Source organism: Delphinapterus leucas, chromosome 12, assembly GCF_059928025.1.
Source record: "Delphinapterus leucas isolate spDelLeu-1000000601 "Yukka" chromosome 12, BTC_Dleu_Yukka2, whole genome shotgun sequence".
NCBI classification, from domain to species: domain Eukaryota; kingdom Metazoa; phylum Chordata; class Mammalia; order Artiodactyla; family Monodontidae; genus Delphinapterus; species Delphinapterus leucas.
In genome coordinates, this window is record NC_143140.1 from 24071445 (window position 1) to 24098809 (window position 27365).

A 27365-nucleotide genomic window follows, 5' to 3' on the forward strand; every position below is an offset into this window, starting at 1 on the left:
TGTTTAAAGCCCATTTCATTCCAGGTTTCCTCAGCAAATACACATCAATTACTTATATATAAGAGACGTTTCCCACAATGAAACCTTTCTATCTATTTCTCTGGGCCCTGCTGCTCTATTTCCTCTGAATAAAAACAGATTTAGAGTCTTTCAGAGATTAAGGACTCCTTTTAGAAACTGATGAAAGCTTTGAATACTTGCCAAGAGAAATGCACATGCATAATACACACATACTTTTCTATCCAATTTCATGGGGCTCACTGACACCCTGAAATTTGCTGGAGGTGCGGGTAGTAGGTCCCAGGCCTCCAGGTTTCTGTCTTATCCCTGTGGTTAGTCATCTGCTACTGCTTAACGACCACTCCAAAACTTGGCAGCTGAAACAACAAACATCTCACGGTTTCTGTGGAACAGGAATCTGGGAACGACTGAGCTGGCTGGCTCTGGTTCAGGATCTCTCACAAGCTGGTAGCCAAGATGCCAGCAGGGCATCACCTGAAGGTTGGGCTAGGGCCCCAGTGTCCTCAGGCTGGCAGGTAGATTCCCCCAGAGCGAGTGACTGGAGACCCAGAGCAAGGAGGGATCCGCTGTGCCTTTTATAACCTACTCTCAGAATCCCCACTCGGGCACATCCACTTGGTTCTACTCCTGAGAAGTCAGTCAGTAAGTTCAGCTCACACCAAGGGACAAGAGAAATTAAGCTCCACCTCTTAAAAGGAGGAATAAAGAATGGGTGGACATACTTTAAAATCATCACACACCATCAGGTAACCCAAATGATACCAAGAAGGTGGGATTATATTTAATGTGCCAGGAATAACTCATTTTTCCTAGCACCATGCTTACTAAATGAATACATGGCACTGACCGATTAATATACTGAGTTAGGTAGGGATCAGCTAGTTTTTCATTAACAATCCTGTGAATTGGGTACCAAACCACTTCTACAAGTATCTAAATAGAACCTTTCGTTGTTTGGCTTTCACAAATGAATTAAACTATACAATGAAGAATGAATGATGATTCCTGAGATGCTCCCAGGGCTTACAAGTTAAATCCGCCTCCGCCCCCACCCCTCCCCCGCCAATTTTTGCTAAGGAAGATCTTATGTAAGAAGGTAAAACGGATAAATTCTATTGATAAGAAAGATTTATCATTTTGAAGATTTAAAAAAAAAGAACACAAGCATAGCAATCCCTAACTAATTAACATTTACCTTCTAAACTGGCTGAACAAAAACTATCTTCCCCTGAGTATTTCCTGAATTCCCAACTTTTGGAATTTTCCCTTAAGGTTTTTCACCAAGCATCTGATTATCCATAATTCTGCCAAGGACACAGCCTTAGGAGGTAGAACTTCCAGGCATAATCAATATGGTTTCAGAGAATTAGATGTATATGTCACATTAGCATTAATTAGCGTCACCTGCAAAAGTTCCAAGTGAATCAATAAAAAAATTAAGATCTTCATGTTAAAAAAGACAGTTGTAAGTTAAAAATTTTTTATTAAATTTTCTTTTGTTTCCATAGATTTCAGCGCAAACACACACAGAGTTTATATAAATATGCTAATATGTCAAATAAGCCCTCCAAAATTTATAGGTCATGTCTCCACGGTAAAGAAATGGGATCTGTAGTTTGTCTCTGTAAAAACATCTTGCATTCTTTAGGGAAAGGAGGATAAAGTAGGAGAAACTGGGTTTTCCAACGGAAGTGTGAGTTGGAAGCAGGATGACAGCTTTGGGACTGTTGGTTACCTGTCCACCCTACAGGCCATGGGCACTAGGGTTAGTAACACTGGCCTGGCTCTGTGTGTGTACTCGCATAACAGACCCAGTAGTTTTAACTCCTCACAGGGTAGTTTACCTGTAGCTACAATCCTGGGAACCCAGCACACTGGACAGGGTCCAATAAGATAGGCTAGTGTGTACAGAGGTACTGTTGGACATATTTTGTATTATAAACCATTCTAGAGATTACTTCTATTTGAGTCCTTTACTAAGAACTGGCTTTGCCTTTTGGGTTTTTTCCATGCAGTCACCAGGTAAGTGGTGATACTCTTCAAAATACATAATACTAGATATAGCTTAGTCTCATTCTTAGACTGTATGTTCTACAAGAGCAGGAGTTTTGTAGCTTTTACTTACTAATGTATACCTATCACCTGACACACCATCTATTAGATGAATTAATGAACAAATAAATAAATAAACCTTCCATCTTATCTGTGTGTACAGTAGGGCAGGGTTCTTGGGAGTGTGTGTGAGCAAAATAAAATGCATTATTTAAGTGGTTTAAAACATATCAACTTTAAAAGTGTAAACAGATATAAATTCTTCTATGAACTGTTTTCCTTCGGTAAACAGGCATTATCGGAAATGACCGACATGTAACTGCCCTCCTTTAATCTATTCCCCTTGCTGGATGTAACCAAGCCATACTTGGCACACACTGACACCTACCGGCTGACAAAAAATGGCTTCCGTGCGAACATACACATTCTTCAATCTTTTTCTTCCTTAAACTCTTACTTGCCAACTTTGGTTCAATTAATATCAGGAAATCTCTCTTTCTATATCACTCTGTTCCTCTGATACGTAGAATCTTCTTGTGCAATTTCTCAAAAATATATTCTTTGGACCTAGCATTCCCATGAAAAAGGGTTCCATGATCATGCAAGACTCATAAACGGTAAGTGCTATATGTTCCTCTTAGCAAGTCATATTTACCTTTAGAATATTAAGGTGCTGAGCAGTATTGCAGTTAAAAATATCTACATATACAGTTTCACTGAGCCACTGATTCACAAATTTGTTTAATAACAAAATAGTTGTAATAATAGGCAACAATAATTGCACAGTAAAAATCTCAAATAGTATTATTTGACTTTGGCATCATTTCCTCCCCCTCAAAAAATATCTAGTAATACCTTCTGAAATATATTTTGGGAAATACATCCTGTAATTTTCCACCTTTGCTCAGACTCTCTCCTCTTCAACCATTTGCCCCCATTATCTTTCCATTTCTTCATTCTCAGATCAAATGCTACCTTCTCCATGAAATTTTCCTTAATTAGAAATGATCAGAAAGCCCCTTGTTTGTCTATCATAGGACATAGCTGTGTACCTTCTAAAGCTTTTATGTAATTTGCCAGTTTCCAAGATTAAACACTGAGACTCTGGAAGCTAAAATTCTGTCTTCTTTATACTTTTAGTTTTTATATCTCTAAGCAGAAAGTTTTACACACAGGAAGCCTAAGTGAATGTCTGTTGAAATGAATCTGAGACTAGGCATTGCATTCACTAAATACTTGTAGCAAGGGAAAATTAAGCCTTCAGTTTATAAGAAAAACTAAACACAATACAGAGCTTGAGGTCACACTCTTTAAAATGCTTATGTGTGTCCCAAAGTTGTGGTATTGCAGAATGTTGAAGTATACCCATCCCAAAAGATGAGGAAATTAAGGCCCAGAGAGGACATGTCACTTGTCCTGCCAATGTAGCTAGTCAATGGAAAATCTGGGACTAGATTCCACGTCTGACTCCAATTTCATACTCTTCCCATTGTAAAATGTCAAATGCCCGCCTACAACTTCTAAGCGCCCCAAATGCTTCAGGTCATCTCAATATCAAACATCCTAACAATCACCCCAGCTATAGATGGGGGAATCACTCCTGTGGCCGTCCTACTTCAGAGTGCTGAAGTCCCAAACCAGGTAAGATTATTAAATTTAAGAAATGCATGTCTACAACCACATCACGAAGCCCCATGCAACTTTTTCAATTAGAACATAGTATCGTTACCTTAATCTTGTTCTAGATTCATACTACTCTTCTAGAACACATTTGCTGAGTTATATGTAAATTTAACTAATAATTTGCATATATCTATAAGCATCTAAAGAACTATTTAGGTAAGAATTTTGCTAAGAACAAAGCATTTCTAAACAATCTCCTATCCTAAAGTTCTGCTTCTGTTGCCGGTGTTTATAAACGCAGACCAAATGGTTTCCTCAAAGAGGTAAAAAGCGGCCGGTAAGCCAAGGTGGATCTGGAGGTTTTACAGTGGCTAAGTCAGTTACCCCAATGGGAAAAGGGTAAGGTGAATAACATACAAATAGCTATTGGAATTGGGTCCAAAGACCAGGGAAAAGAAATGAAGCAGGAGACCTAAATGAGAGCTCACTATGGAGAATATTGGAAAAATAAAGTATGTGCAAAGGAGCCCTGCCTGTGCGTCAAATATGGAAAAGAAAGGGAAGGGGGTCAGCCCAAAAAGCACCAAGATGGTTTGAAGCCATTAGTGAGTGCATGGTAATGGGGAAATAAACTAAGATGGGCTCAAGGGGCAGCCAATTAGGGCTGCTATTTGCAACCAGGAGGGAAAAAAGAGTAGGTATTGAAATTAGGTTTAAAGGCAGTAAGTAGACAAGTTTAGGCTTTATTAGGTAGATAAAAAGAATGGATTAGTTACTCTTACTTGGGGGTTTAAATGAGGTTTGATGGTATAAATCTAGAGTGCTAAGTAAATAAATCCATCTCCACCACTGTTTTTGCTTCACTGGCAGTGGCTTTAGATGCTAGTCCTTTAATACTAATACAAGGACACGTGGCAGACATAGCCCAGGGTTTTGAAGACAGACGTGTTTTTGAATCCTAATTCTAATACATCTTAGCTGTGCCTCACTGGGCAAGTAACCTTAGTTTCTATAAACAGTGGTAAGCACAACATTTCCACACACAGATGATATGAAGATTCAATGATATAATGTATTAAAAAGCTTTAGCACAAGCCTGATGCATAATAAAAGCTCAGTGAGTTATAATTATTATCACTAAAACCATAATACTTATCCTTAAACACTTTAAAGAGGAGGGGATTTATATCAAGCTTACAAAAAAAAGAGTACATAATGCACAGAAAACACAAAAATACTAACCCCAAGGAAAAGTGGGAATGGTAGTCCACAGTGTCTATATAAATCTTATTTGAACTTAGAGACAATTCTATTCAGAAAACTCAACTATGCCTGAAAAACTTTTCAGCGTTAACTGGAACAACCTAGCCTATAAAATGTCAGCTATGCCTCCCAATCTCTCCGTTTGGGCCTTATTGATTTAGAGACAAACTCTGTGATAAAATTAGTAAGGTTAATAAGCCACTTCACTGGTAAAGGTATTATTATTTTATGTTGCTAAAAGAAGAAAAATGATGGAAATAAGAGATGTTAAGGACTTTCTTAAAAATCCAAGAATCCCCAGGACCTAGAATAAGCTTCTATATATTTATTTTTATGTAATTCCCTAAGATGTAAAGAAGAGTTTATGAGCCATGGATAACAGAAGAAAAAATTTTTATAGGTTTCTTACTGAAGACCTTACCCACGCAGGACTACTTACAAACAAAGACATCATTTTCCGTATCAATCCCTTTCTTATGGAAATATTACAAAAATCACACATATGTATATTGGTTGAAATGGAAAGCTTAGAGACCTATGGGTAATTATATACTCTGAACAAACACACTTAACTATATATGACCTGCACAGGTGAATAAATATTTCAGGAGTTGCAGAACTCCATTCTGACTGGACATGACAGAACATGTGACAGGACCAGGAGAAGGCAGGGCGGGGTGGTGAATTGGAGCAGGCTGTGGAAGACCCCATATACTAATCCAAGGAGATAAAGACTTTGGGTGCATAAAAGAAAGCGGGCGAGTGATATGATTGGGATGACCTGGCTGGCTGCAGAATACAGGATGGACTAGAGAGTTCAAATAGGTTGAAGAAACACTTATAAACGTCAATGATGAGTGACAACATCTTGAAGTAGGTTAACAGTAATTATAAAGAGAAAAGAAAGAATAGTTATGAAGGAGACTTTGAAGGTAGAATGGACATGACTTCACAACTGGTTGGGTGTGCGGGCAGCAGGAAACAATCGAAGGCCAGCTTTAGGGTTTGAGCCTGGCTGGCTAGCAGGATCATAATGCCATTGATAGAGGCACAAACAAGAGGAAGCGTATGTTCACCAGGAATGTTCATGAGTTTCTTCTACCTTGGCCATACTGAATGTGGGCTATGGGATCAATGAGATCTATGGCAGAGACAACCCAGACAAGATGGAGACATAAGCACAGAATATAAGTGAAAGGGAGCACCGAGAACGAAGACCTGAAAGGTTTTTTTGTTTTGTTTTGTTTTGTTTTTTGCGGTACGTGGGCCTCTCAGTGTTGTGGCCTCTCCCGTTGCGGAGCACAGGCTCCGGACGCGCAGGCTCAGCGGCCATGGCTCACGGGCCCAGCCGCTCCGCGGCATGTGGGATCTTCCCGGACCGGGGCACGAACCCGTGTCCCCTGCATGGCAGGCGGACTCTCAACCACTGCGCCACCAGGAAAGCCCCGACTTGAAAGGTTTTACTCAACAGAAATTAGAGTTTCTACCATGAGAGCAGATGAGCTTCGCAAAGGGGAAGAAGGAGTCGGGGAGAACACTGTTAGCAGGGTATAAGACAAAGCAGATGGGGCAAGAGAGGATGAGAAGAGGTCAAAAGAAAGAGGAAAGGGAAGAGGTCAGAACAAAACCAGGAGAATGCCAAGACAAACACTTCCAAGAAGAAATGGTGAATAATGCTGAGTGCTAAAAATTGAGAAAAAGCAAATGATTTTGCTTGGCAGGTGACCACCTGAGGTCCTTGGATCAGCAGTTTCAGTAGATGACTGGAGTAAAAGCATGAATGGCCATGTTAGAAAGAAGATCTCCTTAAGTGGGATACAGAAGTGAAAGCCTTCCAATTCTAATTTTAATTTTGATAGGATCAAAATGTAAACTTCTATGTATCACAAGGCATGATAAATATACATATATCACAATCTATAAGAACTCCTAATACCAAAGACACACACACAAACACACAGACTCACAGACACCAGCTTAAGGAGGCAAAGGAATATGAACACGCTATTCATGGAAGAAGCTCGAATGGCTAGTAAACATAAACAAAGATGTTCAACCACACAGTCAGTGAAACATTCACCTAAAAAAGATATAATTCTGTCAGATTGGCCAAAATTAATAAACCTAATATAATCAAGTACTAGAACAGGTATGAGAAGTAAAAGTGCCAGTTAGAATAGCCCCTAGGAGAAAAACTGGGCATTATCTAAGTATTAATATTTAAAATACTAGCAGTAAGGATCACTTCCATTTCCAACAAAAAGAACCAGGGCTTCTTTTATGGCTGATTCCTGGGCTGGGGTAGGGAAAGTATAAGATGACTCTGGAGCATTTTGTAGTATCAGAAAGTGGGAAGATGATCAAAAATTAAGAGTATGAGGGCATGTCAAAGGACACAGGGAGCCAGCCAAAAAGGGCTCCCAATGTCCAAAGATGAAACAACTTGAGCAACAGAATAAATAGCAAATAAATAAATATAACATATTGTATAGCACAGGGAATATGGCCAATTTTATAATAACTTTAAATGGAGTATAATATATAAAAATACTGAATCACTATGTTGTAGACCTGAAACTAACAGAATATTGTAAATCAACTTTAATTCAATTAAAAACAAATGACTCACAGGGACTTCCCTGGCAGTCCAGTGGTAAAGACTCTGCACTTCTACTGCAGGGGGCAAGGGTTCGATCCTTAGCCGGGAAACTAAGATCCCACATGCCACATGGCACACACAGCCAAAAAAGAAATTCACAAAGAAAATAAAATCATTCACGTTGTTGCACAGATCAGTAATCCATTTCTTTTTCATTGCTCAGTGGTATTCCACTACATGGCTATTACAATATGTTTGTCCATTCATCTGCTGATGGACATGTGAGTTATTTCCAGTTTGGGTTTATTAAAAATAAAACTGCTATGAATATTAAAAAATAAATAAATAACATAGTGTTGGCTTATAACCCAAGGTATGAAATAAAAATACATGAGTACATCAAATAAAAACAACTGAATAAATAAACAGAGGAAAAGAAATAAATCTTCCTTAAGTAAAAATTTCAAATAATATATGTAGATATTAAGCCCTTCTAGGAGGTGGAGCTTATCTTTCCCCCTCCTCTTTGACTGTGGGCTGGAATTGGTGACTCGATTCCAAAGAAAAGAATATGGAAAGGGAAAAACAGTCACTTCACAGTGAGGAAGCCTGGCCAGCATTACTTTAGCCAGGTGACCAAGTTGAACATTGCCAGTGATGGCTGTGGATTCCATGTACCCCCTGAATATGATGTGATGTGATAGTATTCTTTTCAAAACCTATAACCTCAATCTAATCAAGAGAAAAAAATCAGGCAAACCCAAACTAAGGGACATTCTACAAAATGCTTAACCAGTACTCCTCAAAACAGTCAAGGTCATGAAAAATAGGGAAAGTATGCGGAACTGCTATAGAGCAGAGGAGACAAAGGAGATGCACCGAATCAATGCAATGTGGTATCATGGATTGGATCTTAGAATAGAAAGAGGACGTTTGGGAGACCTAGTGAAATCCAAATAAAGCCTAGAGTTTAGTTAACAGCAATGTACCAATGTTGGTTTCTTAGTTTTGACAGAGGTGCCATGGAAACGTAAGATAACATCAGGGGAAACTGAAAATGGATGAAAGGTATGTACACAAGAACCATCTGTACTATCTTTGCAACTTTTATATAAATCTAAAACTACTCCAATAAAAAAGTTTATTAAAAAAATGTAAAATAAATATATTCCAGGAGCAGCAACTCCACTTCTTTCTATTCACTTGAAAGAAGTCCTTGCAGAGGTGCATAAAGAACACGGTCTTCACTGCAGAATTGTTAGGATCAGGGAAATATTTTAAATAATTGTAATAGAATGGCTTAAGAAATCATAAAATACCTACATGATGGAATATCAGACTGCAGTTTAAAAAATGAGATATATCCATATGCACTGAGAACATATAATGTCGAGAGAAAAAATAAACTGCAGAAGGATACTATATGACAAGAAAAAGGAAAAGAGAACACAAAGTATTTCTACGTATATTTCTGGGGCATACAGACACATATGTGTATGTTTAGATAAAGTCTGGCAAGATACACAGCAACCTGGTTACAGTGGTGACTTATGCGGGGGGAGGTGCTGGAATTGGAGATGGTGGCCAAGGAGATGTGAGCTTTACCCTATGATGCTGAAATTATTTCACAAGGACGATAGCTTCATCATTTACCTGGGGAATTAGTAATGATTTATAAGGTGGGAAGACAATTTTCCTCTAACACAGGAGAGAAAATGGCTAGAAGAGGGTTCTGGCAGTGGACCTGGTGCAATGGCGTGAAGGCATCCCATGGAGACCAGAAGCATTGTTGGAGGCCCTTGGCCTGAAGCCCTGCCTGGGTTTCTGAGACAAGCACTTGCTGTCAGTTGGATGTCACAGAAGAAGCCAGCCTTAACAGTAGAGAGGCCAACAATGGAATGTCAATTTATCTTGGTTTTCAACAGAGGTGCAAGTACCCGGAGGGCTCCTACAGCCATATGGATTAAAAAAAAAAAAAAAAAGGCCCCCAAGTGATACTGAAAGAAACTGACTTCTTCCCTCTACTCCAGATGACCTTAGAATCGAAGGTTCATTTTTCACTCCCCATGCCTAGAACAAAAATAGAACCAACCAAGACCATTGCAGTCGCTTTATGTGACAACTGTCAAACTAAAACTCTGGCAGACTTGAAAAACTATGCATCTTTTCCTTTATACTTGTTCTCCCATGTTAGGCCAATAGATTTCCTTACAAAGTGGGATTACAAAAATCCTATGGAAAATTTAACTCCTCAGAGCATACATTTAAATAAGTGCCAAAGCTCCATTTTAAAGTATACCGTTTTCCTTAACATATTTTAAAGAGCTCATTTCCCATCAATCTGGTGTGCTTTAAAAGAACACTTTAGAAGCTTTAAATATGTAATTAAAAGTCAATTTCTTCTCTACCACAACTAACTCTCAGTAAATGATTAGAAGCTATGGCCACTTTCCAACCCTTGATCTTCATTAAAACAGGCCATGTAGATTCTGTGGTTCTAATGATACAAGGAGAACACAACACTCTTTGCATTGAGACAGCACAGTTTTAACCCTGCTGAACCCAACTCTGCTTTCTGAGTTTACACTCAAGTAGATGATAAGCTGGAGAAAGTCACACTGAGGGGAAGATTCATATCACCATAAATTCAGGATGGCAAACCTCAAATGGGCAATGAACAATGCCTACTGACCCCTCGCCTGCTCTCCAAATGATCATTTTTAATCTTCTTTATCCTCTTCCAACCTCCAACTGTCCGTGACCCCCACCTCTTTCCCTCGTGCCCCTTCGCTATCACATCTATGTTACAGATAAAAAAGAGGCCATCAGAAGATGAGTCTCTCATCTTTCCAAAACCTAATATGCAAACCTGTCCCATCCTCTTCAGTTCTGATCTCCTTCTGTCCTGTCACAGAAAGGGAACCATCTGTGCTCCTAAGGCTGGCTGCTACATCTGAGCCAGAGGTACCAGCCCTATATTGTCAGAATCTTAGCTAATCAGGCATCACTTCTTTCTCCTGTCTAGTCAATTCCTTCTCTGGCCTGAGTGAGCCAGAGCCGCCGAATCAGCTGTACCTTTAACGCTGTCCTGTCTGAGCGAAGAACAGATGGCCTCCGGCGACCTACACGCAGAGGCGGGGCCAAATCCAAAGCTGAACCCCGGGAACTGTGCGAACAAAGAAGAGAAAGGGAAATCTCTCCCAGCAGCCTCAGGAGCAGCGGATTAAAGCTCCACAATCAACTTGATGTACCTGCATCTGTGGGATACCTGAATAGACAACAAATCATCCCAAATTGAGGAGGTGGAGTTTGAGAGCAAGATTTATTATTTTTTCCCCCTTTTCTCTTTTTGTGAGTGCCTATGTGTATGCTTCTGTGTGAGATTTTGTCTGTATAGCTTTCCTTTTACCATTTTTCCTAGGGTTCTGTCCATCCGTTTTCTTTTTTGCTTTTTGATTTTTTTAGTATAGGTTTTAGTGCTTATTATCACTGGTGGATTTGTTTTCTGGTTTGGTTGCTCTCTTCTTTCTTTCTTTTTTGTTTTAATTACTTCTTAATTTTTTAATTTTTAATAATTATTTTTTACTTTAATGACTTTCTTTTATTGTATTTTTTTGGTTCTTTCTTTTTTTCTACCTTTTCTTCTGACTGTGTGGCTGAAAAGGTCTTGGTGCTCTGGCTGGGTGTCAGGCCTGTGCCTCTAAGCTGGGAGAGCCGAGTTCAGGACATTGGTCCACCAGAGACCTCCCGGTTCCATGTAATATCAAACAGCAAAAGCTCTCCCAGAGATCTCCATCTCAACACTAAGACCCAGCTCCACTCAACGACCAGCAAGCTACAGTGCTGGACACCCTATGCCAAACAGCTAGCAAGACAGGAACACAACTCCACCCATTAGCAGAGACGCTGCCTAAAATCATAACACGGTCATAGACACCCCAACACACCACTGGACGCAGTCCTGCCCACCAGAAAGACAAGATCCAGCCTCATCCACCAGAACACAGGCATTAGTCCCCTCAACCAGGAAGCCTACACAACCCACTGAACCAACTTTAGCCACTGGGGACAGACATCAAAAACAACGGGAACTATGAACCTGCAGTCTGAGAAAAGGAGACCCCAAACACAGTAAGTTAAGCAAAATGAGAAGACAGAGAAACACACAGCAGATGAAGGAGCAAGATAAAAACCCACCAGACCTAACAAGTGAAGAGGAAATTGGCAGTCTACCTGAAAAAGAACTCAGAGTAATGATAGTAAAGATGATCCAAAATCTTGGAAATAGAATGGAGAAAATACAAGGAACATTTAACAAGGACCTAGAATAACTAAAGAGCAAACAAACAATGATGAACAACATAATACATGAAATTAAAAATTCTCTAGAAGGAATCAATAGCAGAATAACTGAGGCAGAAGAATGGATAAGTGACCTGGAAGATAAAGAAGTGTAAATAACTACCACAGAGCAGAATAAAAATAGTGTAAATAACTACCACAGAGCAGAATAAAGAAAAAAGAATGAAAAGAACTGAGGACAGTCTCAGAGAACCCTGGCACAACATTAAACACACCAACATTCAATTTATAGGGGTCCCTGAAGAAGGAGAGAAAAAGAAAGGAACTGAGAAAATATTTGAAGGATTATAATTGAAAACTTCCCTACTATGGGAAAGGAAATAGTTGCAAGAACAGGAAGCGCAGAGAGTCCCACACAGGATAAATCCACGGAGAAACATGCCAAGACACATATTAATCAAACTGTCAAAAATTAAATACAGAGAAAAAATATTAAAAGCAGCAAGGGAAAAACAACAAATAACACAGAAGGGAATCCCCATAAGGTTAACAGCTGATCTTTCACAGAAACTCTGCAAGCCAGAAGGGAGCGGCAGGACATATTTAAAGTAATGAAAGGGAAAAACGAACAACCAAGATTACTCTACCCAGCAAGGACCTCATTCATATTCAAAGGAGAAATTAAAACCTTTACAGACAACCAAAAGCTAAGAGAATTCAGCTCCACCAAACCAGCTTTACAACAAACGCTAAAGGAACTTCTCTAGGCAAGAAACACAACAGAAGGGAAAGACCTACAGTAACAAACCCAAAACAATTAAGAAAATGGTGATAGGAACATACATATCGATAATTTTCTTAAATGTAAATGGATTAAATGCTCCAACCAAAAGACACAGACTGGCTGAATGGATACAAAAACAAGACCTGTATATATGCTGTCTACAAGAGGCTTACTTCAGACCTAGGGACACATACAGACTGGAAGTGAGGGGATAGAAAAAGATATTCCATGCAAATGGAAATCAAAAGAAAGCTGGAGTAGCAATTCTCATATCAGACAAAATAGACTTTAAAATAAAGACTATTACAAGAGACAAAGAAGGACACTCCATAATGATCAAGGGATCAATCCAAGAAGAAGATATAACAATTGTAAATATTTATGCACCTATCATAGGAGCACTTCAAAACATAAGTCAAATGCTAACAGCCATAAAAGGGGACATCGACAGTAACACAATCATAATAGGGGACTTTAACACCCCACTTTCACCAATGGACAGATCATCCAAAATGAAAATAAATAAGGAAACACAAGCTTTAAATGATGCGTTAAACAAGATGGACTTAATTGATATTTATAGGATATTCCATCCAAAAACAACAGAATACGCTTTCTTCTCAAGTGCTCATGGAACATTCTCCAGGATAGATCACATCTTGGGTCACAAATCAAACCTTGGTATATTTAAGAAAACTGAAATCGTATCAAGTATCTTTTCTGACCACAACGCTATGAGACTAGATATCAATTACAGGAAAGAAATCTGTAAAAACTACAAACACATGGAGGTTAAACAATACACTACTTAATAACCAAGACATCACTGAAGAAATCAAAGAGGAAATCAAAAAATACCTAGAAACAAATGACAATGAAAACACAATGACGCAAAACCTATGGGATGCAGCAAAAGCAGTTCTAAGAGGGAAGTTTATAGCAATACAATCCTACCTCAAGAAACAAGAAACATCTCAAATAAACAACCTAACCTTACACATTAAGCAATTAGAGAAAGAACAAGAAAACCCCAAAGTTAGCAGAAGGAAAGAAATCATAAAGAGCAGATCAGAAATAAATGAAAAAGAAATGAAGGAAACAATAGCAAAGATCAATAAAATGAAAAGCTGGTTCTTTGAGAAGATAAAAAAAATTGATAAACCATTAGCCAGACTCATCAAAAAAAAAAAAGGGGAGAAGACTCAAATCAATAGAATTAGAAATGAAAAAGGAGAAGTAACAAATGAAACTGCAGAAATACAAAGGATCATGAGAGATTACTACAAGCAACTATATGCCAATAAAATGGACAACCTGGAAGAAATGGGCAAATTTTTAGAAAAGCACAACCTTCTGAGACTGAACCAGGAAGAAATAAAAAATACAAACAGACCAATCATAAGCACTGAAATTGAGACTGTGATTAAAAATCTTCCAACAAACAAAAGTCCAGGATCAGATGGCTTCACAGATGAATTCTATCAAACGTTTGCAGAAGAGATAATGCCAATCCTTCTCAAGCTCTTCCAAAATACAGCAGAGGGAGGAACACTTCCAAACTCATTCTACGAGTTCACCATCACCCTGATACCAAAACCAGACAAAGATGTCACAAAGAAAGAAAACTACAGGCCAATATCACTAATGAACATAGATGCAAAAATCCTCAACAAAATACTAGCAAACAGAATCCAACAGCACATTAAGAAGATCATACACCATGATCAAGTGGGGTTTATCCCAGGAATGCAAGGATTCTCCAATATACGCAAATCAATCAATGTGATACACCATATTAACAAATTGAAGGAGAAAAACGATATGATCACCTCAATAGATGCAGAGAAAGGTTTTGACAAAATTCAACACCCATTTATGATAAAAACCCTCTAGAAAGTAGGCATAGAGGGAACTTTCCTCAACATAATAAAGGCCATATATGACAAACCCACAGCTAACATCTTTCTCAATGGGGAAAAACTGAAACCATTTCCTCTTAGATCAGGAAAACGACAGGTTGTCCACTCTCACCACTATTATTCAACATAGTTTTGGAAGTTTTAGCCACAGCAATCAAAGAAGAAAAGGAAATAAAAGGAATCCAAATCGGAAAGGAAGAAGTAAAGCTGTCACTGTTTGCAGATGACATAATACTATACATAGAGAATCCTAAAAATGCTACCAGAAAACTACTAGAGCTAATCAATGAATTTGGTAAAGTAGCAGGATACAAAATTAATGCACAGAAATCTCTGGCATTCATACACACTAATGATGAAAAATCTGAAAGAGAAATTAAGGACACGCTCCCATTTACCACTGCAACAAAAAGAATAAAATACCTAGGAATAAACCTACCTAAGGAGACAAAAAACCTGTATGCAGAAAACTATAAGACACTGATGAAAGAAATTAAAGACAATACAAACAGATGGAGAGATATACCATGCTCTTGTTTTAGAAGAATCAACACTGTGAAAATGACTCTACTACCCAAAGCAATCTACAGATTCAGTGCAATCCCTATCAAACTACCAATGGCATTTTTCACAGAACTAGAAAAAATTTCCACAATTTGTATGGAAACACAAAAGACCCCAAATAGCCAAAGCAATCTTGAGAAAGAAAAATGGACCTGGAGGAATCAGGCTCCTGGATTTCAGACTATACTACAAAGCTACAGTAATCAAGACAGTATGGTACTGGCACAAAAACAGAAATATAGATCAATGGGACAGGATAGAAAGCCCAGAGATAAGCTCACGCACATATGGTCACCTTATCTTTGATAAAGGAGGCAAGAATATAGAATGGAGAAAAGACAGCCTCTTCAATAAGTGGTCATGGGAAAACTGGACAGCTACATGTAAAAGAATGAAATTAGAACACTCCCTAACACCATACCCAAAAATAAGCTCAAAATGGATTAAAGACCTAAATGTAAGGCCAGAAACTATAAAACTCTTAGAGGAAAACATAGGCAGAACACCCTATGATATAAATCACAGCAAGATCCTTTCTGGCCCATATCCTAGAGAATTGGAAATAAAAACAAAAATAGACAAATGGGACCTAATGAAACTTAAAAGCTTTTGCACAGCAAAGGAAACCATAAACAAGATGAAAAGACAACCCGCGGAATGGGAGAAAATATTTGCAAATGAAGCAACCGACAAAGGACTAATCTCCAAAATTTATAAGCAGCTCATGCAGGTCAATATCAAAAAAAGAAACAACCCAATCTAAAAATGGGCAGAAGACCTAAATAGACAGTTCTCCAGAGATGATATACAGATTGCCAATAAACACGTGAAAGGATGCTGAACATCACTAATCATTAGAGAAATGCAAATCAAAACTACAATGAGGTATCACCTCACACCAGTCAGAATGGCCATCATCAAAAAATCTACGAACAATAAATGCTGGAGAGGGTGTGGAGAAAAGGGAACACTCCTGCACTGTTGGTGGGAATGTAAATTGATACAGCCACTATGGAGAACAGTATGGAGGTTCCTTAAAAAACTAAAAATGAAACTACCATAGGACCCAGAAATCCCACTACTGGGCATATACTCTGAGAAACCATAATTCAGAAAGACTCATGTATCACAATGTTCACTGCAGCTCTATTTACAATAGCCAGTACATGGAAGCACCCTAAGTGTCCATCGACAGATGAATGGATAAAGAAGATGTGGCACACATATACAATGGAATATTACTCAGCCATAAAAAGAAACAAAATTGAGTTATTTGTAGTGAGGTGGATGGACCTAGAATTTGTCATACAGACTGAAGTAAGTCAGAAAGAGAAAAAACAATACCGTATGCTAACACATATATATGGAATCTAAAAAAAAAAAAAAATTGTTCTGAAGAACCTAGGGGCAGGACAGGAATAAAGACGCAGACGTAGAGAATGGACTTGAGGACACAGGGAGTGGGAAGGGTAAGCTGGGATGAAGTGAGAGAGTGGCACGGACATATATACACTACCAAATGTAAAACCAATTGCTAGTGGGAAGTAGCCGCATAGCACAGGGAGATCAGCTTGGTGCTTTGTGACCACCTAGAGGGGTGGGATAGGGAGGGTGGGAGGGAGACGCAAGAGGGAGGGGATACGGGGATATATGTATATGTATAGCTGATTCACTTTGTTATACAGCAGAAACTAACACACCATTGTAAAGCAATGATACTCCAATAAAGATGTTAAAAGAAAAAAAAAAACAAAAGATGGTCACAGGAAAGGGGACCAAGTAAAAAAAGAGACTGCACAAGAAAAGGAAAGCTTGAAACCATTCCATCTGAGGATGTCTAGCTTGGAGATGACAAAATCTAGGAATGAGTGCCAGATTATCTGAAATATTTGAAGAGCTGCCATGTTCAAGAGACAGAAGATTAGTTTCTGGTAGTTCCGGATGAGAGTTTCTGGGAAGCAGATTTCAGCCTAATAAAAGGAAGACCATTCTAACTCTCAGAACTATTTCGGTGGGATCTTTCTAAGGGGTGGCTTTGCCAGGAGCCAATGAAGCACAGTCTGGGGAAACGCATAGCACAGGGAACAGTTGTTCTCAAACATTTTTGTATCAGCTCTGGAAGCTTTTCTTCAGACAGAAGCTTTTGAGGCAACCCTGATAGGCTAAGCAGGTACATGGGAGCGTCTCTGTGGGCAGATGACTGCCTGTCCCACCGCAGCACCTCTGTGAGCCAGCGACACCCCATCAGCAGTGGCCATTGAGCTCCCAAGAACCCACCACATTCGCAGCTCAGCTCTTTTCAGATCTTACTGGGGTGGGGTGGACTGGAGGAGAGCATTTCCTAACTTTTCCCCCTTCTTCTTCAATTCAGCTAGTGAATACTGTTTTCTATGAAAAGCTGTTCCTCAGTATATATGTAGATTTTGGTTTTTTGAAAGAATTTTTTTTGGGGGGGGGACATTTACCACATAGCCTTAACTTTACTGCAAGTTCCTTTATGGCAGAAGTCTTTGTGTTCTTACTGTGGAATCACATAAAATACCAAGCACAGTAGGAGGTAATAAAAGGAAAAAGAAAAACCCAAAACTGTTCAGACATGAAAGTTTAAGATAATTACCTCAGACCTGACTTATAAAGATACCCAACACATGATTAGAAAGCATAGGAAAGCGAAGAAACAATTTCACATACACATTCCCCTCCTTTGCTTTATCCAATCCCTGTCACCCCACCTGCCCCTTTACCACCACAGGTCAGGACAATACTTATCTCACGTTCTTTCAGAAGAAAGAAACCGGATTGTCCCCCGAGAAAGCAATCCCTAGAGATGAACTACTTCTCATAGGAAACCTGCTTGATTGGAATCTCTAGGAAAAAACGCTCACTCTTATTATAAGTCATGGTCTTATTTCCTGTATCTTCTTTAATGATTATAAATGAATTTGTGGATAATACAGGAATTCCAAATAAAATAGGCTTGAATTTAGGCCACTGTACTTAACACAGTCCACTCAGAAGAGGAATTTTTCCAATTACAGATCAAATAAGTGTGTGCTCAACTTGCTTCATCATGAAAAGTGGTCTCTCGATGGGTAAGTCTTGGTGATAATACGGTATTAGCAGATAAAATGTGTGAAAAGTCCTTTCCAAAGAAGCATTTATATTTTCCTAGAGGTACCTGATTATTTTCCTGTATTTTTAGATTAACTTTCTTTCAATGGATTCCTGTTCTAAGAAGCTAAAGTGAGGGACTTCTGAAAAAAATCACATTTGTGTCCTTAAATTCTGACCTGTACGATCAGATATGAACAAAATATAAATCAGAAGTTTCTGCTACCCAAGTTACATATTAATATGTATAAATATTCACTGAGTATAATAGAGTAAACAGTATATTTTGAGGCGTAATCAAAATGCTGACACATTCTAAACTACCACAGCGACAGTCCTTGAGAAAGAGTACACATTTATAGCGACATTTTCAGGTCCCCTAAAAGGGACTACAGGATATAATGACAAAGCACTGGATGTGGAATCATAACAACGTGGCTCTAATTGTGGCTTTATAACCGACTAACAAACTGACTAACTGTAGTCATTTCTCTCAGTTTCCTCACTTATAAAATATAACAAGTGTACATCCATTTCTCAAGTGTAAGTTCCTCCTACTCTGTAAAGTCAGTGTCCCTAATTGCAGTGCATGGACAATGTCACCATGTGACTCCTATGTGGGGAAGGAGAAGACGCTCACTTGAGATGGTTTAATGAAGTACTCTCGAGGGGCTGGTGACACGTATCAATTCATTCATTCACTTGTTCATTCATGTATTCATTCTAGCATCGTATTCACACACTATCCACATAAGCTCATATGAAGTGTTTCAGCAGGTTATGCAATTAGTAAATAACAGGTCTTGGATGTTTTGTTGGATATAAAATTAGCATAAATTAACATTTATGTTTTTATCAATCAAAAGGACAAATTCCTCTAAATCTCAAAATCGCTTATTTTTATCTCCGAAGTATTTCAGGCAATGATAGTCTCTGGCGCATCAGGTATAGAGCTTCAAAACTAAGCAGAGTTTGGCAATGATTTCTTAGCTATGACACCAAAACCACAGGCAACAAAAGTGAAAATAGACAGATGGAACTGTATCAAACTTAAAACTTTTGTGCATCAAAAAACACAGTCAGTGGAATAAAAAGGCAACCTATGGAATAAGAAAAAATATTTGCAGATCATATGTCTGATGAGGGGTTAATATCAAAATACATAAAGAAATCCTACAATTCAACAACAAAAAAATCAAATAACTACATTAAAAAATGGGCAAAGAACTTGAACAGGCATTTCTCCAAAGAAGATATACAAATGGCCAAAAAAGATGCTCAAGATCACTAATCATCAGAGAAATGCAAATCAAAACCACAATAAGATACCACCTCATATCCATTAGAATGGCTACTATAAAACAAACAAACAGAAAATAACAAAACATCCAAAAGAACTGAAAGCAGGGTCTCAGCTATTTGCACATCCAAGTTCACAGCAGAACTACTCATAATACCCAAGAGGTGGAAGCAACCCAAATGCCCGTAGAGGAATGAATGGATAAACAAAAAGTGGTATATACATACAATGGAATAGTATTCAGCCTTAAAAAGGAAGGCAATCTTGTTACATGCTACAACGTGGATGAACCTTGAGGACATTATGCTAAGTGAAATAAGTCAGTTACAGAAAGACAAATACTATAGGACTCCACTTACATGAAGTATCTAACGTAGTCAATGTGATGAACTGAATTGTGGCTCCCCCAAAATTCATGTGCCGAATATGAATACAGTTAGGGCTCTAACCACCAATGTGACTGTATTTGGAGATAGGGCCTTTAAGGGAGTCCTTAAGGATGGGGCCTTATCAGTCCTTATCAGAAGAAGAGACACGGAGATTTTTCTCTCTCTCTGTGCATGTGCAAAGAGAACAGGTCATGTGAGGACACAGCAAGATGGTAACCATTTACAAGCCAGGAAGAGAAACCAATCCTGATGGCACTTTGATCTTGGACTTCTAGCCTCCAGAACTATAAGAAAATACGTTTCTGTTGTTTAAACCACACAGTCTGTGGCATTTTGTTATGGCAGCCCTAGCAGATGAACGTAGTCAAACCCATAAACACAGAAAACAGAATGGTGCTTACCACAGGCTGGGGGAAGGGGAAAACGGGTACAGTTTCAGATTTGCAAGATGAAAAACTTCTGGAGATCTGTTTCACAACAATGTGAATATAAAGTTGACCCCTGAACAACATGAGCTTGAACTGCGTGGGTCCACTTACATGCAGATTTTTTTCAACAGTAAGTACTACAGTACTACGCGATACTTGGTTGGTTGAATCCGTAAATGTGGATACAGAGGAACCTCAAACACAGAGGGCTGATTATAAATTACAAGTGGATTTTTGACTGCACAGTCAGTTTTGTTCAAAGGGCAACTGCATTTAACATTTCTGAATTGTACACTGAAAACTGATTAAGGTGCTAAATTTTATGTTATGTGATTTTTACCACAATAAAGAAAAATTAAGCCGAATTTCAAATTTCCTTCTGAAATAAAGAGGAAAAAGAGATTAAAAAATACTACTTGACAAATAGAAACAACTAGTAATACTATTTTATGCATAGGAAATGTATACGTGTGCGGTTTATATGTGTTTTCATTTCATTAGAAAAAGCAGTAATGATGACTACCTTAAGGCAAAAACAATACTTCTGTTTAAGAACCAATATTTAGCCAATACAGACAAACCTACTTAGTTTATAAAATTTAATTGCTAAATTCTACTAAAGTTAGGGGTGAATATAACATATCATCAGCATTTCCCTCAATACCTTCTGCAAGAAAATGCTGCCGTTAACAGAATATAGAACAGTTCTTATCAGTTCAAATTTTCCAGATTCCTAAATCAGATATTGTATCTTTCGAAAAAGGTGGAAAGAACCACTACCAATATTAGGACTTACATAACTTATACAAAAGAGAATTCAGTTTAGCTTAAAAAAAAAAAAACCCACTTATTTGCACTTAATGAATGCATTCCCCTAAGATCTCTTCTCTTAAAAATATGAGAACAAAGGACTTGATATCTATGAAATCCTTTGTCATTGTTTAACAAAAATACATCTATTCTTCACGTTTGCCCCCCCATTTCAAAAAAGAGAGAAGTGTAGCAATAGTTACACTATATTTTACCACTTATCCTGTTTTATTCTAACCAAAGTTAACATGTGGGATTATAGATATTTTAACTCATGACACAGTAAAATTTCCCTTATTTGCTGGTCTAAATACCATTTCAAGAAAAGTGTGGGTTGTGACCCCCGGAGGGAAAAGGTAGACACAGCCTGATTTCAGGAGATAATCTAGAACAGGGTATCTCAACTTTGGCACTACTGGCATTTGGGGCTGGACGATTCTTTGTTGTAAGGGCGCCAGTGCACTGCAGGATGTTTAACAGTATCCCCAGCTCCACCTCCTACTAGATGCCAGTGGTCCCTCAAGTTGTGACAACCAAAAATATCTCCAGACATTACCAAATGTCCCTTGAGGGGCAAAATTACCCCCAATTTAGAGACTATGAGGCCACAGGTGAATTACTGAATTAGCAGAATTAAACTGCAGAAGTGAACTTAAAAGAGTCCAAAGCTAGAAAGTTAATATTTAGGATCTAAACTTTGATATGCAAACTAAAGAATGTGAGTTGTAAGATAACTCTGGCTGGGGGTGGGTAGGGTGAGGGGGATTAAATAAAAGACAATAGACTTCAAAATGTTGAGACATGTGTCTATTGCTAGAAAGAACATTCTAAGAATATTACATGCCACGTTTTTGTATGTGCTCAAGGAAATAAAACCATAGTTACATTTGCGATTTTCCTCTTTTAGACTGCCATCTGGCAATCCACACTTCCACTAGGAAAAAAATTCTAGCCGATTGGACTAAAATAGTTAATATACCACCCCATGTGCCAAAAATATGCCAGGGAGTCTATGGTTTGCTCTGTCATGCCCCAAAAGAAAGAAATGAATGTCCTTAAAAGACAAAAGTAAATAACTCACATGATGCTTACTCAACCTGAGAAATTTCCTCCCCACCTTTGGAGGACCCAGAGGCAAACAGTAGGAGGAGGAAAAGCACAACAGAAGTAGGTTTATAGAACAGGCAAACTGAAGTAATAAATTCATTTACTGGATGTCAACTCATCCCCAAGACACATGGAGTTAAAAAAAAGTCCACTAATAAACACAGCAGAATACAATGGACTATATATTTATAGTCCATTACATCCCAGTGTCACAGGGATTTGTTAAAAATACATGAAATGATGGGACAGGTGCACTGCTTCCTTGTTAACACTCCTGAAGAAAGGCAGTGCAAAGATCCTTCACAATAATGAATACAAGGTTCACCACCATAACTAAAGCTACAATCACTTCCTTTTTCATGATACCCAAAAGTTGTCCAAAAACGGGCACATCCAGACTAGTAACTCCTTTGGGTTCTCATTCACCAGTCTGTAAAGGCAAGCTATGGTAACAAGAACAAACAGTCACCAATAGATGAACATTACTTATCAAATACAAGGACAAGCAGAAAACTATGTGTGATTCACTTCACAAATGTTTCATAGACGTAAACATAAATTGCACGTTTTGAGCACTTCTACGAGCACTCATCTAGATGGAGTGATGAGTAAGACCATCAAGGTCCTGGCTCACCTGGAGTTTACAGCCCGGTGCAGGAATTCCAGTAAAATCATCAAACATTTGGGAAAAGCAACACCATGAAAGGCAGTACCAAACACAATGCTTTTTTTTCTTTTTTTCCAAAAGAGAAGAGTTAATATCCAAGGAACAAGAGTTAATAGAAAAAACAGAAGACTTTTAAGTATAATTATGATTCTCACAGAGACTGAGGACAGATTATGACATTAGAGAAAATCTTGAATAAACACTTACATTTAGACACCTCTGAAAGAAATCTTAGAAATCAAGGATAAAGAGAAAATCCTAAAGGTTTTCAGAGAGACAAAATAGGTATAAGACATTTTCAGATATTCAAGGATTGACTACAGTCCAAGTTTAAAAGAGTTGTTGGACTTTATCAAATCAAACAATTGGAACAAAGAATCATGAGTTTAAAAAATTATAAAAATATACATACAATGTAATACTATTTGTAAATATTTTTAAAACCATCAAGCAATCCTGTATGTTTTTATGGAAACAGACTTACACAATAAAAACATTTATGGTCATAATGCACGAGTATAAGTAAGAAGTAAGCAAAAGGGGTAGAGCTTTGGCTTGATACTTCTTTAAGAAGAAACAACCACCATCATCAGAATCAGAAAGGGAGAGAGTGCATTCGGGAGGGAGCAAGAGAGTGAATGTGAAACTCTGTTAAGAGTCGTTTCTTGTTTTGGTGAAGACAATGGATACTAGATAAATCTAGATATTGACAGCTTTGAAAAACAAGTATAAGGATACATATTAAAAATTTAAGGGCTTCCCTGGTGGCACAGTGGTTGAGAGTCTGCCTGCCGATGCAGGGGACATGGGTTCATGCCCCGGTCCAGGAGGATCCCACATGCCGCGGAGCAGCTGGGCCCGTGAGCCATGGCCGCTGAGCCTGCGCATCCGGAGCCTGTGCTCCGCAACGGGAGAGGCCACGGCAGTGAGAGGCCCACGTTCCGCAAAAAAAAAAAAAATTTAAGGCTAACCATTAAAAATCATTCTGAAATAGATTTTTTTTTTTTACATTCAAATCATTACAGGAAAGAAATGACACAGAGAAGCCAACCAATGTAAAAGTTAGCAGACTAAGTTCAACTACATCAGTAATCACAGTAAATGTAAATTAATTAAGTTTACTATTAAAATAAACAGACTGTCACATTGGAGTTTTAAAATATCCAGCTACATGTTGTTTACAAGGTTAATGTTAATAAGATATATACCTAAGATAAAATAACACACAACTGAAAAAACACAATTGGAAAAAGATCAATAATTTTTTAAAAAGGAAAGTAAATATAGCAATAATAACATCAAATTAGAATTAAAGAAAAATAACATAAAATTAAAGGAGAGAAAAATCTTACTGATGAAATACACAATTAGTCAAGTCGTTATGGCACAAACCTTTCATGTACCTAATTACATAGCTTCAAAATATATACTGCGAAAACAGGCATCAAAACCAGAAGAAAATGACTTTTCCATTATCACAGCATGAGATCTAACATACCCTTCTCAAAATATCCACGTTTCAAATAAATTAAAAAGAGGAATAAAAAGTTTTAATAAATCTGACTATATAAATCTAAATACATAAAGGTACACACCACGCACACACACCCCTCAACAAAGTCCCCAGAACATCAAATACATAAGCCATATTCTCTGATCATGCTTCAATAAAACACAAGGAGAGTCAACTGAATCTGTTTCATTTAGACTGGCATCAGATGGGCAAAAATCTACGTAGCAGCTTGGGTGAGGGTGTAGGGAAATGGGCATTTATAGAAACTTTATGTGGGAGTATAAATTTGCAATGCCTTTTTGCAAAATAATTTGATATTACCTATTAAATTTTAAATGTTACACCCTTTGACTTAGTGATTCTACTTTTAGAAATATCTCATTAAAAAGTACACATAATTGCAAAACAAATATACAACATACAGTGGAATACTAATTATAGCCGCAAAAAAGTAATAACCCAAATATCCAGCAACAGAAAAATGGTTAAATTACTTACAGTACATCCATTTCATAAAATGTCAAGCACTGACATGGAAAGAATCTCCAAGACACAGTGTGTTGTTGTTTTGTTTTCTGTTTTTTTAAGTGTAAAAAAATACACATGCATCCTGCAAATTATGTTAAGATGCAAAATGGAAAAAAAGTGGAAAAATTCACAACATACTTTTTTCTTCTGGAGAGAGACATGATGGAGAACTTTCACAGTTTACTTTATGTAAGTCTCTACTGTTTGAATATTTTATAACTCGAACTGCTTGCATAATTCAAAGAAAAGAAAAGACAAGCAATAATTTTTTAAAATTTCTTATTTACTTCCCAGAAGAAGACTGGGATCTTTCTGTTCTTAGTACAAATTTGATCAAACCCATCAGAGAGTACAGGACAAGTATAAACTTCCAATCTGTTTAAATAAGAACATTTTCTGTTCCCTCTGCCAAGAATGCTCTTCCTCAGATATGGCTCACTCCCTCACTGCCTTCAAGTTTTCCACTTAAATATCATTTTATCTGAGGAACCTTCTTTGACTTTTCAGTACAAAATGCCAACCTCCTACACCCTACTAACTTGCTTTACATTTCACACCTGTGTCTCAGTGTCCTTGCCTTTAAAATGGGGTGATAAGTGTACCTACCCCACAGGGTTGTTGTTGGGCTTAAAGGAGCGAGAAGCCCTCAGATGAGCTCCTGACTTACAGGAAGAGCCATATCAGTTTTTGATGTTTTGTCTGTTTTGTTTATGGCCTGCTTTCTTTCTCCCTATGAGGATGACAACCCCAGGAGGCAGGGGCTGCGTTTTGTTCACAACTGTATCCCAATGCCTGGAAAGTGTTTATCAGTAAATAGTCATAGCTGTTGAAGCCTGATTTAGTCCTGCAGCCATATGTACAGACAGCTGAGATTACAAAAAAAAAAAAGACCAATTATTTTCAGTAAAAGCAAGCTTTCTGCACATTAGCATGGACGACCTGTAATGATTCAACCCATTTTTAAAGCACAATGGGTAGCAGTATGATTGCCAGAGCATCAAGTAGGGAAGTGGTACAGTCCCATTTAATTCTTAACACCAATGTGGCAACAGAAACGAAAACCAATGTGGAGGGAGAGAACAAAAGGATGACTTACTCTGCATTCCTGCTTTTGATGCATGGCTGGTAGAGGACCTTAACAGCATTCCAGGCAGAACTGGAATCGGCCTTCAATAAGTCTTCCAACAGAGGGAATTTTTTGATACTTGTGGAACTTTCCAAAGCTTCAATCACCAAAGTGTCTGAGTTTAAAAGCCATAGCTAAAGACATGGAGAGAAAAGTCCAAGTACAAGAATATCACAACCCTATTCAGACCTCATACCACCACTCAAAAAAACAAAAACAAAACCATTAAAAAAAGACAAAACTATAAAACACCAGAAAAAATATCACATATATAACTTTTAAGTAGGGTAAGACTTTCAAAGTATAACCTTTGGTAGAGCCACTGACAACACAAAGTTTTTAAAGAAAAGACAACTGATTAGGAGAAAATATTTAATACATACAAAGTTATGATCCATAATATATAGAGCTCCTAGCAATCAATAAGAGAAAAAAAAACAGCCCAAGAGAAATACAGGCGAAGAATATGAACAGAACTGAACAGAATATAAACAGAAAAAATAAGTGATAAATATATTAAAATGTTAACATAACTAGTAATAAGGAAATGCAAAATTCTTTGCCACCACTTTTCACTTATCAGATTGGCAAATACAGAAAGATTGATAACAGTCAGCTCAGAAGAGGGGTTTGGAGCAGGTATTCCCACACGTTGCTCATGGAAGACTATTTTGGGATTTGGACACAGCTGATTCACTGAGGAAATACTCTCAGGAGAAAGGGAGAGAGGGCAAGAAGATAAGGCAGGGTAGCCAACAATGTGGACTCAGCCTGATCTCACAGGGAGCTCTGAAGCCTGAATTCCACCTACAGAGTCTGTCCCATCTTGAGACAGGAGATGGCAGGTTTTGTAGCCCAGGGTCGGGTCATCGGCAGTGGGCTGAGTAGGGCAGGGGTGGGGGACGGCAGAGGACAGGAAACTCCCAGGCCAGGCAGCATCTGTCAGGATGGGACAAGTCTCTGGAGAAGAGGGCGACCATGAGCCGTGAGCAGGCAACATTCTCAGCAATGGGAAAGGGGGGGACCAGCCAAGGAGAGGGGACCTGGGCGGGGGCACCAAGAATGTCTATAAGGGGGCTTCCCTGGTGGCGCAGGGGTTGAGAGTCCGCCTGCCGATGCAGGGGACACAGGTTTGTGCCCCGGTCCAGGAAGATCCCACATGCCGTGGAGCGGCTAGGCCTGTGAGCCATGGCCGCTGGGCCTGCGCGTCCGGAGCCTGTGCTCCGCAACGGGAGAGGCCACAACAGTGAGAGGCCCGC

The 27365-nt window shown here is 38.4% G+C and overlaps 1 protein-coding gene across 5 annotated transcripts in view; it reads right to left on the minus strand.

The window, feature by feature from the left end:
* UBE3D (ubiquitin protein ligase E3D) overlaps positions 1–27365 on the minus strand; it is a 159646-nt gene that overhangs the window by 90462 nt on the left and 41819 nt on the right. For 4 of the 5 annotated variants that reach the window (XM_022590310.3, XM_022590308.3, XM_022590306.3 and 1 more), the window contains one exon: positions 26077–26240. The exons of the other annotated variant lie outside the window; for it this stretch is intronic. In XM_022590310.3, the coding sequence (XP_022446018.1) occupies positions 26077–26240 (164 nt within the window). The remainder of the gene's footprint in view (positions 1–26076; positions 26241–27365) is intronic. 5 annotated transcript variants of the gene reach the window in all.